The 14,298-nt window shown below is 41.1% G+C and overlaps 2 protein-coding genes across 4 annotated transcripts in view; one reads left to right on the plus strand and one right to left on the minus strand.

Moving 5' to 3' along the window:
• The window catches only part of BFAR (bifunctional apoptosis regulator), a 10,414-nt gene extending 1,868 nt beyond the window's left edge, over positions 1–8,546 (plus strand). For all 3 annotated transcript variants that reach the window (XM_019507431.1, XM_019507434.1, XM_019507433.1), the window contains exons 3-8: positions 1,388–1,589; positions 1,885–2,054; positions 2,836–2,980; positions 3,432–3,602; positions 6,933–7,135; positions 7,629–8,546. In XM_019507431.1, the coding sequence (XP_019362976.1) occupies positions 1,388–1,589; positions 1,885–2,054; positions 2,836–2,980; positions 3,432–3,602; positions 6,933–7,135; positions 7,629–7,812 (1,075 nt within the window). In that variant the 3' untranslated portion in view covers positions 7,813–8,546. The remainder of the gene's footprint in view (positions 1–1,387; positions 1,590–1,884; positions 2,055–2,835; positions 2,981–3,431; positions 3,603–6,932; positions 7,136–7,628) is intronic.
• Positions 8,547–11,212: 2,666 nt separating this feature from the next.
• The window catches only part of PLA2G10 (phospholipase A2 group X), a gene marked incomplete at its 5' end in the record, with an annotated part of 14,295 nt that continues 11,209 nt past the window's right edge, over positions 11,213–14,298 (minus strand). The window contains one exon of the mRNA XM_019507435.1: positions 11,213–11,553. Coding sequence (XP_019362980.1) covers positions 11,411–11,553 — 143 coding nt within the window. The remainder of the gene's footprint in view (positions 11,554–14,298) is intronic.

Below are 14,298 nucleotides of genomic sequence, written 5' to 3' on the forward strand. Positions count from 1 at the left end.
AATTCCTTTGGGGGGGGGGGTAATCATAATACCTACTGTATTCTCTTGCATACAGCATGCCCCCAGATAAGACACAAAGCTTGTTTTTGGAAGGCAGAATATAGGGGGGAAAAGATATGTTCATAAGTCATGGCCAAATGTGTGGTGTAGAGCAAGTCCTTTAGGAAACACAGAATATCTATGAAATGTGCATCCCAGGAGATGGTCTGGGTGAACTTCCAGGACTAGGCCCCAGATCCTTGCAAGGACAGTAGCAAAACTGTTACTACTTTACTGTAAACAGTTCTTTACAGAAGTTCCTGTAAATAATCAAGTAAGGTCTCAACACCATCAAAATGCTATAAACTGCATACAGCCCTGAGGTATCTCAGTTGCAGATTCAGGTACAACCTACAGTGCTTGGCCTTAGTGTGTCTATAAGACCCTTTGCCTTTTCTGTTTCAGCCATCTTGGCAGCATTTAGCACAGTGCTTGCTTCTGTCCCTCTATATTTATATTCCAGGGGGGAAAAATCAAATTCCCTGCTTAAGAAATGCATCCATTTTGGAGGGCTGATTTGGGGAAGAGAGGGGGACATTTGGTACGTGAGCAAATATGGTGATTGATCTTTTCAGAAATAACCTGATCTTGGAATGATCAGTATTAAAAGTGGGTGGGTCTACACGAGGCACTTCAAACGCGATAGACTAATTCTACTGTGCATTAGCATAGCGGGGAAAACCTGTGCTAATGTGCAGTAGATTTAGTCTACTGCACATTGACATCACAAAAAGACTATTTGCAGTAGCGCTGATTACATTACATTAAGTTAGTATCTGTCATTACAGGTACTAAATGTAATGTGTCATAATTACAGCACATCAATGAACATGTAGATGAGCCCAGTGAGTTCTTAAGACTCTTGGGGAAATTTTTTTGTCTTCAAATAGAACAGAGCTAAATATTCATGTTTATGTCAATGTCTTGAATTGTATTTATGTTTTGGTACTTCATTTTCAAAATTAAAATGGTCTGAAATGTATTACATTTTATTCTTTTGATAAAAGTTTTGCTTCTGAGCTTGGACAATAACTGCTCAAAACCTGTTAGGAGTCCTCTAAAAAGTATATCCCAACCCTCTAAATGCAGTAGTGTGTATTTGTTTAAACTTAATTTTTTTGCTTTGTATTCCTGTATAGCAACGCTGGCTTGACTTTAGCTATTATTTGTGAAATGCTTGTATTAGTATTTAATCATTGCTTATTTCCAAAACTTGTTTCATTCCAAATTTACCCTCTCGAAGAAGTGAGGAAAACATGGTTCTAGAAAACAGTTCCAGTTCTGGATATCAATAGGTTCAGTCAACTTATCACAAAGTGACTGATAAGTATTCTTTTTTTTCCCCTAGGGATGCTATTGAAAAGCTATTTCCTGATGTCACTAAACAGAGAAGAGAAGACATTCTGCAAAATAGTGAGATAACTCGCAGTCTAACAGCCTTTCAGAAATATGGGAATGATCAGATTCCTACAGCAGCAAATGCAGTAAGAACTAATCCTCGAGGAGGGGGCTTTTTCTCAGGAGTTCTGACAGCTTTAACCTGTGTGGCAGTAAGTATTTCATATTCTGTTTCCAAATATGGGAAAACAATAGTCTTGGTTTAAAGAGTATAAATTACGATTTTGGTTCAGCATTTGTTTGCTGGAACTCCTACACAAATTTTTGGGGACAAGTGGGCATTGGTACTGGCTGTTGGTCAGCAAACAGAGGTGGTAAACTTTGGGTGAACTTGCAATAGGTGGTGTTTTGTTGCCTCTCATCAAAGAGGAAACTTAAGGCAGAATTCTCATTTCATAGCTAATGTGTACATTATACTTTTTAAAAGATTTCTTGGCCATTTTGCAGGTGGTTTTATTAGTTTATCACTGGAGCAGCAGAGAATTTGAAGATGATCTTCTTGTCCACAAGCCTGTTGCTAAATGGACTACTGAGGAGGTGATTCTTTGGCTGGAACAGCTGGGTCCATGGGCTTCCCATTACAAGGAGAGATTTGTATTGGAGAGGGTGAATGGAAGGTGAGAAATACAATCTTAGCCATAACCACAGCAGTCTGTTCAGCAGTTTAATTTCCACTCTTCTAGGTCTGCATTGTGGCCTACAACACTGGGTTACAGGGAGGCAAAATCCTTTTTTCAATTTACATATCTACAGAGTGCTCCAAAGTTTTCTTCAAATCTGGAGTGCTTCAGTGCCATGCAAAAGCATGGCTGTCCCCTGCATTCCCCAGCCAAAGCACTTCAGATTCATTGTGAAGGCAGGAGGTGGCAGTGCTGTTCAGCCAATGTGTGCAAAAAGGGGTTGCTTGGGGCATCCACCAGTCCACAGTGTTCTAGCTGTGGGGGGGAGTGGAATGGGTTGGAGGGTAGAGTGAGCAGCCAGGAGCCTCCAAAGCCATAGACTTATGGAAGGAATCCATCTCTCTGAGTCTCCTCTAGTCCCTACTCTAAGACCTGTTTGCATCTTATATTAAACAGTCACAGTTAAACCATTTAACTGACAATCATGTATTTGTATTGGCCACCTCTAGGTATCAAAAGGCAGTTCTGTTGCTTTGTGTGATTTTAAAATTGTTCCTCAGATATGGGGATAAAATAAAGGAAAATCTTAATTTCAAGCTTCTCAGTGATACAAGACAATGTGAAGTGTGTAAAAGTTGCACGAACTGTGTAGGTAAAAGCATTTGGTATTAATGCTATCATCTTTTATAATTCTATGCAGAGACTAGATATCAGGTTATTAATTGTTTAAAGTAGAAGTGATGTGTCAGTATTTACCCTTTCAAATCTTTTTTTGTAGACTACTCCTTACACTAACAGATGAGGAGCTCACAAAGGCTCCTTATAATATCCAGAACAATAGCCATAGAAAAGCTATTCTAATGGAACTGGAACAAGTCAAAACATTAGGAGTTAAACCACCACAGAACCTATGGGAATACAAGGTAGATTTTATAAAACAGAAGCCTATCATCTGGAGTAGATATTTTAACAAATCTTTTAAGAAAATTAAATGCATGCATAATTTTTTAAAGGTTCTAAATGTCTAAATGTGCACACGAGGGCCAGTGTACATGAAAGGAATGTATGAAACATTCTGCTCTGTGGTATGAAGTAGTGTTCAGTAGTAAAAAGTACTGTTTTATGATGCATAACTAAAGTCTAGAAAATACAAAACTGAGAAGATTTCAAAGCGGGGGGGATAATTTGGGTAAAAACTGTTTAGTGTAACACTTTGTGTATAGGTCAATGTTGTAAATAATGATCTCAATTATAATTGTGTGAAGTCTTTATTTAAAAAATAAAAAAGCTCACTGGAAAAGTCTAAGCCTCCTGTCCCTGTGTCCCTGCCATAGGTTTGTTTCATTCGTTACTAATTTTTTGTTTATATTTCAGGCAGTAAATCCAGGAAAATCATTGTTTTTGCTGTATGCACTAAAGAGCTCTCCGAGACTTAGTCTGTTGTATCTATACTTGTTTGATTACACTGAAACATTTCTACCTTTCATCCATACAATATGTCCTGTGCAAGAAGATGAACATGAAGATATCATCACAAAACTATTAGTAGGTGTTCAAAGTATTTAACTATTGTTTATCTGTAGTTTACATTGTAGGTTAGATTAACAGTTCAAAGATTCATAGCATTCCTCTTCTTATATTCTTACTTTTTTTTTTTCTTGAGCGGTGGAGACCAGAACTGTACATAGTATTCAAGATGTGGGTACACCATGGATTTGTATGGTAGCATTCTCTGTTTTGTTTTCAAATCTCTTAATGATGCTCAGCACTTTATTGGCTTTTTGGGTCACTGTTGCACATTGAGCCAATGCTTTTAGAGAACTACCTACAGTGACTCCAATGTATCTTTTCTTGAATTGTAACAGCTAGTTCAGGACCCAACATTGTGTATATATAGTTGAGGTTTTTTTTTCCTTTGATCCTTAAACTTGTGATTATCCTCATTTAAAAATATAAACCTTAATCAGGATTAGTGAACTCATTGCAATAAGAGCACTATGGTGATAGATGTACATGTTTAAACATCACATATGTTGATTATACCCTTACACGCATGCCTTTAGTTTTCCTATTGGAAAGCTCCTGGGTTTTTTTAAGCTACTTAGAAAAATGTCTTGCTTTGTCAGGTATAACTGAAAGTGAGAAAAAGATTTCCTTTATAGCTTCCCCTCAAAAAAAATTATCTAAGGGGAAAGGAAAGCATGACTAAATCTAATTTAGAAGAAAAATATATTTTAAAATTGTAGATTATTTGAAATCATGGCACTAATAGAATTTATTTAAAATACTGTAACTAATACTTAACAAAAGTTTTAAAGAAGGGAAGCTACTGAGCCAGTGTTTGAAGTGCCAGACCAGACTTGGACAGAGTGATATCTTTATTTTAGTTGAAGTTGTTTTCTCTTACAAATTTTCCTGACTTTTTTTCATTCAAAGCATGAAAAACAAGATGTTTGAGAGCTACACATTCTAAAATCTTGAAAGATGCTGACAAGCAATAATTGGTACAATTCATAAATGCTTCCTTTGTTTAAAAAGCAAAATTTTTATTGGATAATAATTTTCTTTAGCATCAAGTATATTTTAAGCTAATTTTGTGTTAACTAACTTAAACTTTTTGTGGACTTCCACTTTTCCAAATGTTGCTGGATGCATCACAAGAAAATATTTGCCTTATAAATAGGAGTTTCATCATTTACCACTTTCTCAAAAATGTAAATTAAGACCCTAAATAGGTGCATTATATATGGAAATAGTATCATATCTAGCAAAAACTCCTAAAATATTAGCAGCCTTAAATGCACTAGTGTGTTTTTATTCTTTTTTGCTTATTTAACTTAAATAGTCCTAAAACAAGATTCAATCTTTACTTTTTATTGTTTTTAAAGTGAAAAACAGAACCTTTATTTAAAATCGTTAGTCTTTATCAATTAATTCTGGTGGGATATCTGCCCAATACTAAGGTAAATGTCATAGAAAAAGGACAAGTTTTCTCTAAACAACAACAGTATGCCTTTGAAATAGCTAGAGCCACTCCCAGTTAAGGTTATATTTTCATTGTCCCTTTTCATCTCTTGAAGCAGAAAAAGATCTCCAAATTGACTAGAATTTTTGAGCTACTCAGGCAGGCTGCCCTAAGATTGGGGCCTGGGGAAAAAAAGGGTGGTTACATATGAAAATAATTCCTATGTCCCAATTCTGAGAACAGTCTTCTGCTAGTTCATGTCAGTCATGTGATACTTCGTGCAGCCGTGTTGAAGGTACAGGTCTAGTTACTACCCTGCCTATTCCTGTCACCCTGCCCTTGTTCTCCAACTTTGTGCATAAGAACTGTCATTTACTGGGTTATGCCATTGGTCTGCTTAGCCCACTATCTTACACAACCCCCTACAGTAGCAGTTCTCAAATTTTTGTAGATTCATGGTATACCTCTAAATTTTTTAAAATTTAGCAACATCCCCAATTGAGAACCACTTTTATGCTGCCTTAACTTACCTCAGTGTTTCTCAACGGGAGTGCTGATGTTACTGCAACCAGGTAGAACTGCCCTATGCACCTCTTACCAGTAGGAGCATGGTGGGATCAGACTGGGAGAGCCTGCAGCAAGAGTAGGTGTACCTGACTGCTTTAGCTTTACCGGCTGTGCACTGAGGTGCACAGGGCAGTTCCACCTGGCTGCAGCAGCCTGGAGCAGCATGCTGCAGCACCCCACCACCATAGTACGCCACTGCCATACTACCTTAGCTTGGTGCATGGTTCAGTTCAGAAGGAATGTTTGGTGTACTTGCTCCTGAACTATACAGCAAGTCTGTACTAAAATGTGCCAGTGGCAGTTTGGATTTTTTTTAAATCCAGAGGCTTCAACATCTACATTTTGATGTTAATGAGGGGACTGAATACCACCTTTATAGGATGCTATTTCTAAAGGTGCTGACCCATGGGCAAACCTGTGGTCAAACTTCACGTCCCTGGCCCAAAGAATTTATGGGTTCAATCTTGTTGGTAATCCACTTCCCTCCCTCTCCCCCACCCCCAACACAACTTCAGCCTAAAAATGGTTAAAAAAGAAATGAGGCAGATGTCAGTAATAGTAATTTTTTTCTAGCAATGCAGTATTTTTCTCACATACAGGACAAATGCTTTCCTCCAAAATCAGCCACTCAAAAGTAGGGCATGTGTTTTTTAAGCAGAGAGTTTGCTTGGAAAGAAACAACCCTGAAAACTGTGCATACTTTGCAGCTGCCAAGATGGTGAAGCCCGGTGTTAACCCTCTCACATAAGCATACCTATTGGCTGAGCAGTGTAGCTTGTACCCAAAGCAGCAGATGAGCTGCCAGTAGTATTCTGAAGAGGCTTGTAATGTGGAAACAACACTTTATTTATGCAACTTACATAAAGAACTACTTAAAGTAAAGAACTAGCAGTCTTGTTACTGGCCTTGGATGGATATGGGGCTTGACCTTGTGTGCAGTAGGGTAAATCCTCCTGGGAGCATAGTGTCCAGGAAGTATGGCCTTCCAGGAGACTGTCTGGATGAGGCAGCTTACATTAAGATTTTCCTGGTGCCACACTTCCTGGACACTATGTTCCTTGGGGTACTTCCTCCTATGTCACACAGCGAGCTATGATTGTAAAAAATAAAAACAAAAAATTCCCTACATTTGACCTTCCAAAAACAAGGTATGTTTTATTTGGGGGATATGTCATATGTGAGAAAATAACAGTAACTTCATAATTGAACAAGTAATTAATGGAGAGAAGTACTTTTTAAAAAAACCAAAAACAATTTGTAGTTATAAAGCAATGAAAAGTGGACTAAACCAGTACTTGAACTGCTTGGTATGAAACTAATTTGTAGCTTTATTTTTAATTTAGGACCGTACAGATCCTACTTGGAAACAGTGGAGAGAATTCATTGTTAAGTACTTACTTTTGCCATACCAATTAATAGCTGAATTTGCCTGGGATTGGCTTGAGGTGCACTATTGGACATCGAGATTTATAATTGTCAATGCCATGCTGCTCTCTGTTCTGGAATTATTTTCATTTTGGAAGCTCTGGTCAAGAAGGAAACTGAAGTAAGTCTCAAGTATGTGACTGGAATAAGTATGTGGCTGGGATAAGTAACTTGACAGTTGCTTACTGAAAATAAGTATGTTGAAATAACTCCCAAGTATAAAAGAATCTGAATCTGCCTATACTTCAGTACCTGCTGTAGTATTTATTCATACTAAAGTTAGTAATGTAACCAGTGTTTTTCCTAAAAGCACTTAAATTAAATTCTAATTGGTAAAATACCTAATTCTGAGTACCACATAGTTAGCTAATTCCTGTTAAGTTTTTTTTAGCTGTTTAATGCTCAACGTGTTCCAGGTCAGGAGCCGCACTTTCTTGGAATCTGATTACATTGCTGGACAGTTGGTAAGAGTGCTAGGTGACTTATCACATTTAATTAAATAAACAGTGACTATATGGTATATGTTGCACTGATAGCTATTAAAAACAGAAGAAAAAATCCTGCAGCAGTCAAAGACTTCCACTCTAAGATGCTTCTCTTGCTCTCTCTCTCAGGACTATTCCTCATAGAATGTGGAGCCACTTCTGGAAAGTGTCTACCCAGGGACTTTTTGTTGCCATCTTTTGGCCCTTTATTCCTCAGTTTGTCTGCAACTGTTTGTTTTACTGGGCTCTGTACTTTAATCCAATTATAAATATTGATCTTGTGGTAAAAGAAATAAGACGTCTGGAAACATAAGTGCAATGATCAATGTTAAAACTTTCTTCAGAAGTCAATATCTGAGCCATTTTGATGTCTGAAGTCTGACATTTGAAAGAGAAATATTGCTTCTTTTCCTTCCTTAATGCAGTGTGGAAAGTGCTGATTTTTGTTGATTAAAAAAATTGCCTTAAGGTAAGTCACTTTCATGCAGGGGGTACAATAACTATAAAGGTAGACTTTGTCCTTAGGTCGCTTTGCCATAATTGAGAAGGACATTATTCTTTTATGGGCTGGTTTAAAATAGCTGAAGACATGTTTTTGGTTAGGGGAGTCGATTGTTTTCTACTCCAGTATTTGAGAAATGTATTTGTCATGTTCTTGGATAGGACCTTTACCTTCTACTCTCTAAGTTAGTGAGCTGTACTGTTTATAACTTAACATTCCCTTGGAGGTAGAGGGAACAGTGAGCTGAAGCTTATGTATGACAGAGTGAGCTGCTGATTTCATTAATGGGTCTGATATTGAAGTATATCAGGTTTAGATTTGGTTTCACATACTGAGATGCTTCAGTCAAATGCACAAATCTGTCATAGTGTTTATTCAGTTATTTCTTCTGTTTCAGCCATAGACAACAGAAAGGGTTTTCTTTGCATTCCAAATCTTTTAATTAAGCTATATTATTCAGGCATGCTAAATTTTATCAAGAGCTGACTTAATTTCTGAAACAACTTTGAAGAGAAAGCACTATCAGATAAACTAAATTCAGGTACTACCATTAAAATATTAATTTGGTAAAGTGACCTAACACTGTAAACTCTTCCTAGTGTGATCTGCTGATGTACTAAGAACTCTTTCTGTAAATACTTACTGAATGAAAAGTGATTTTTGTATAAACAAGAGATTTATCATTTGGTGTTTGAGTGAAACAAAAGTAACATCCATCTTAAAACGCTACGAATTGCATCTTGGTGACTTTTTTCCATTTGTATCATATGAACATTTTTTAAAAATTAGATAAAAAAAATAAAGATGTTTTCTAAAGCTTAGACCTCTTTCCTTTTGCCGAAACCCTATGTTGCAGGGCACTGGGGTGTGCCTGCTTCTTTAAGGCAGGGGTTGTCAGTGGGGGTACCCCCAGAGGTATGTGTATTTTGAAAGGCTGCTACCCCACGCTGCTGGCTCACAGGGCCTCATAGGTGCCGTGCTGCTGCTGCTCTGCTGCTTGCTACACCCCCCCAGGGGTACACTTGTTAAAAAAGGGGCCACCCAGAGGCACACTTATTAAAAAAGATTGAAAGCCTGTGCTTTAAGAAAGCAAGCAGCCTGAGAGGCCACTTGCAAGTGAAATAGGGAGCTAATTAGAGATTCACGTGATAGGAAAAGGGCTCATGCCTGAGCTATATAAGCCACAACTGCCAGGAAGAAGCTGCCTAACCAGGGCAGGTATTGGAAGTGAGGAGCTTCTGGCAGCAGAGCAGCAGGGCTCCCAAGGGGACTTGAACTTAAGTAAATAACCCTGCCAGTGCAAGTGGGAACAGGCAAGTCACCTGGGCAGAGGAAGACTGAGTTTTACAGGCTAGCAGGCTTTGTTTTAGGCTAAACCCAGAGTGAGTTTGGGGCGTCTGCCAGAGATGCTTTGGGCTTTTTTATTTAAGGGACCGGGGGGCGGGGGGAAGTTATTCTCGAGTACTGCTGTGGCAGGCTCAGGGGTGACTTAGAGAACCAGTAACACAGGAACCCACAGTTGGGAGCGTGCAGCCCAGCGGGGGATCCAGAAACCTAGGGCAAGGCTGAGACCTGGATTAGAGTCCCAAAGGCCCAATAGGGATAAGTCAGACTCCGAGAGCCCAGAGAAGGGGCTGTGTGGAGGACCTTCCCTTGGAAGTTGGTTCCAGCTCGTAGCTGTGCTGACAGTAAAGTAGTGCCTCTTCATATTTAGCCTGAATCTACTCTTGGTCAACTTATGGCCGTTGTTCCTTGTTACTCCCAGTAGTGCTCAGGGGAACAGGGACTCTCCCATTGCCTGCTGGTCCCCCTTGGCAAGTTTATAGGCGGCCACCAGATCCCCTCTCAGCCTTCTCTTGTGGAGGCTGAACAGGTTCAGGTCCTGTAGCCTCTCCTCGTAGGGCCTGCCCTGCTGCCCCCGATCGTGCAAGTGGCCCTCCTCTGGACCCTCTCAATGCTGTCCACATCCTTCCTGAAGTGCAGCACCCAGAACTGGATGCAGTACTCCAACTGCAGCCTGACCAGTGTCGTATAGAGGGGGAGGATCACCTCCTTGGACCTGCTCGTGATGGATGCATGACAAAGTACGGTTAGCCTTCCTGACCACATCCCCACATTGGCATTCCATGTTCATCTTGGAATCAGCAGTGATACCAAGATCCTTCTCTGCCTCTGTGCTGATGAGAAGGGAGTTCTCTATCCTGTAGGTATACTGCTGGTTCTTCCTCCCCAGGTGCAACGTGTCCGTCTTGAAACGCATCCTATTCTCATCCACCCACCTCTGTAACCTGTCAAGATCTAGGTGTAGCCTGACCTTCTCTTCTAGCGTGCTCACTTCTCCCTGCATCTCAGTGTCATCTGCAAACTTGAACAAGGTGCTTTTCACCCCCTCGCCCAAGTCACCAATGAAGATATTGAACGGTGCGGGCCCAAGGACTGAGCCCTGGGGAACCCCACTGCCCACATCTCTCTGGGTCGAAAATGACCTGTCTACCACCACTCTCTGGGTGTGGCCCTCCAGCCAATTTGCGACCCATCTGACTGTGTAGGTGTCGACACCACAGATGCCTAATTTTGTAATGAGGATGGGGTGAGAGAAGTGTCGAAGGCCTTCCTAAACTCCAGGAAGACTACGTCCACCATGACACTTGTGTCCAAGGCTTTTGTAACCTGTTCATAGAAGGCCACCAGATTTTCTGACAGGACCTGCCTCTAATGAACCTGTGTTGACTGCCCCCAAGCACAAACTCCCCTGCTGGTCCCTCGCAAATGTGCACCTGGATAATTTTCTCAAAGAGCTTCCCCAGGACCATAACAGGGCTATAGTTTCCTGGGTCCTCTTTCTACCTAACAGCAAGGCCTGCCCAGCCCTGCCCCCCCCAAGCAGAAACCCCTGCCTAGTTGAGGCTTCTGGCCTGGGACCATGGGGCTGTTCCTGCTTCCCTGTGTCAAAGGGAAATGCAGCCCTTAACAGCTTGCCAAAACTCAGTAAGTGACCTTCTGCCCGAAATAACTGCCCTCCCCTTTACTAGATCCCAATGTCTTGTCTTGGGAATGTGAGCATGATAAAGCAATACAGCTGACAAAACTGCTTGTGGTGAACAAAGTAATAAAACTGGCACCTGAAGCTGAGGAACCATCAGGTTAATGTTCTGCTGCTTTTTGAGGTAATATAATTTTAGAGTATTAGAAACATCTGGTAAAAATTATATTCAATATTCAGATGTTAAAAGTTGCTACTCTGCTATTATAACTTGAACCACTAGATTTGTTTCTACTCTATGCTTTATAATAATTAGATACAGGCATTAGTATGCCTTAGAAAAAGAATGACCACCACTAGCCGAAGGAAAGTTTGTTGTTCAAAAACATATACAGTTGTATTCAATATTAGTAAGGTAACAGTACACTAATCTTTACATTTAGGTTCTCTCTCACCACATTTGAAGTCTGGCCAGAAAATATATTTTGAATTATAAGGGGCTTTAGCAAAACACTTAGCAGCCTCACTGTCACATTCACACATCATTTCTTGACATTCTTCCTCTGAGTCTGGAAGAGAATGAAAAGAATTTTAATGAGGTGAAATAATTACAGGGCATCAAGTGTTCAGAAAATTGTTCTGAGTTGTATTAGTTTTTAACAAGGAAACTGATTTCTTCTTTCTTCTCATCTTTAAGAGTTGAAGTGAAAAATTTACTATGCTTAATCTAAATCAGTGTTCTCCCAAATCTGATGAGCCGTCCTGAACACCAGCTGATAAGGATATCCTGACAAATGAGTTATTTTGGAAGGAATTATGACAATGACATAAAATAGTTTAAGCACAAAATATCATCAATGCAGAGAAGCCAAGAACCTTTTAGTAGTAACTTTAAACAGAGATGAGGACGGGGGGGGGAATAGCTTTAACAAATATTAAATAACTCTGATTGTAGAGAGAAGTGCGCGTGGTGGCTGCGTACAACAGTAATGACATTAATAAGCCATGATGATGAAGTGATGTAAAACTGAAAAAAAAAAAAATTATTTCTCTTCCTGCCCAAATACTTTGTCTAAATATATTGAGAAAATATTTTTATCCTGAAGTTTACCACATGTGGTATTAGAGTAGTGTTTCTTTCATTTCTAAACTTACTACTTTGCCCTATTGGTCACATCTGAATAACAAAGTTTTATTTCCTATATTTCATATTTTTTACGGCTCTCCATCAACTTTTTTAGCTGAGGGAAAACTATGACTTTTCAGAGAAGGAAATCTGAACAGTATAAATTGGTTCCATTCTTCCTCTTGGAGGTATGTTAAGGCCTAGGATCAGAAGCTCTAATACTCTGCATTTGAAGAATTTGTATAAGGAGCATTTTTGTTAAACAACTGTTCTTCTTTATATGTATATTTTAACCTATGAATCCTACTGGCTTCCAGCTCCAAGTTCTGTAAAACACTGCGCACTAGGCCTGTGCAAGTAGGCAACTATTTGATCTGGATTCGGATCTGGCTGCTTCAGATGCCAGGGATCCGATCTAGAGCTCCGGACTGGGTTTCTGCTTCAACCCAGTTGAAGTGGCTCCGAAGTTTCAGAGCTGCCTTGAAGATCCAGCCATAGGGTATAATGGGGAATCAATGAAATATCTACAACTTTGTTGTTTTTTGTCTTGTCTGATTTAGATGAAACTTGCATGGGTGGTAGCCTCTGCTGACAGCATGAAGTTTCAAGAAGATCAGTGAAGGGGTTTGGGGAGAACTGCACCCCAAATTCTGGAAAGAAAAACTCATGTCACGTCTATGTGTTATACCACAGGGAGGTAAAAACTGCAGGGGTGGTGGCCCCCGGCTGAGGCCACAAAGCCTGCCAAGTTTCAAGGAGATAAGTGCAGGGGTTTGGGGGAAACGACACCTAAAGCTGCGGACAAGCAAAACTTGTGACATGGGTGACCGTGTGTGTTAAGGTGCGGCAGGATGAAAGCTGCAGGCCTGCTAGCCCCTGCTGCAGCCACAAAGCCTGCCAGCTGTCGAGATTGGCGCAGGGGCTTCTGGGTTCTGGGTCTCTGCACCTCTAGGTGCTGACGGACAAAACTTGTGACATGGGTGACCGTGTGTCTCAAGGTGCGGCAGGATGAAAGCTGCAGGCCTGCTAGCCCCTGCTGCAGCCACAAAGCCTGCCAGCTGTCGAGATTGGCGCAGGGGCTTCTGGGTTCTGGGTCTCTGCACCTCTAGGTGCTGACGGACAAAACTTGTGACATAGGTGCTTGTGCAACTGTGTCTGTCTTGGGGCATGGGGGAAGGGGGGGACACACTACTGCAGGCCTGGCTGCTAAGCTACTGTGGTACCAGTTACCATTTAATCATGATTCACTCAGGGACCAGCTCAATACACAGTACCTAGCTACTAAATGAGTTAACGAGCATGGATTAACAGGTGCAAAATGACAGACTAAAGAGTGGAAAGAATCAATACAGATAGTCAGCCCCAAGACAGAGACAGTCAGTTGCACAAGCACTCATGTCATGAGTTTTGCCTGTCAGCAGCTTGGGGTGCAGTTCCCCCCAAATCCCTGCACTGATCCTCTTGAAGCTTGGCAGGCTTTGGGGCCTCATCAGGGGCTACCACCGCTGCAGTTTCCACCCCCCTGTGGTGTAACACATGACATGAGTTTTGCTTTCAAGAATTTGGGGTGCAGTTCCCCCCAAATCCCTGCACTGATCCTCTTGAAGCTTGGCAGGCTTTGGGGCCTCATCAGGGGCTACCACCGCTGCAGTTTCCACCCCCCTGTGGTGTAACACATGACATGAGTTTTGCTTTCAAGAATTTGGGGTGCAGTTCCCCCCAAATCCCTGCACTGATCCTCTTGAAGCTTGGCAGGCTTTGGGGCCTCATCAGGGGCTACCACCGCTGCAGTTTCCACCCCCCTGTGGTGTAACACATGACATGAGTTTTGCTTTCAAGAATTTGGGGTGCAGTTCCCCCCAAATCCCTGCACTGATCCTCTTGAAGCTTGGCAGGCTTTGGGGCCTCATCAGGGGCTACCACCGCTGCAGTTTCCACCCCCCTGTGGTGTAACACATGACATGAGTTTTGCTTTCAAGAATTTGGGGTGCAGTTCTCCCTGAACCCCTGCACCAATCTTGAAACTTGGCAGGCTTCATGCTCTCAGCAGAGGCTACTGCCCCTGCAAACTTAATCCAAATCAGACAAAAAAAACAACAAAATTATAGATACTTCATTGATTCCCCATTATACCCTATGGCCGGATCTCCAAGGCAGCTCCAAAGCTTTGGCCGGATTGAGGTGGAAA

This window comes from Gavialis gangeticus, unplaced genomic scaffold (genome assembly GCF_001723915.1).
Source record: "Gavialis gangeticus isolate Ggan-Ray unplaced genomic scaffold, GavGan_comp1, whole genome shotgun sequence".
NCBI classification, from domain to species: domain Eukaryota; kingdom Metazoa; phylum Chordata; order Crocodylia; family Gavialidae; genus Gavialis; species Gavialis gangeticus.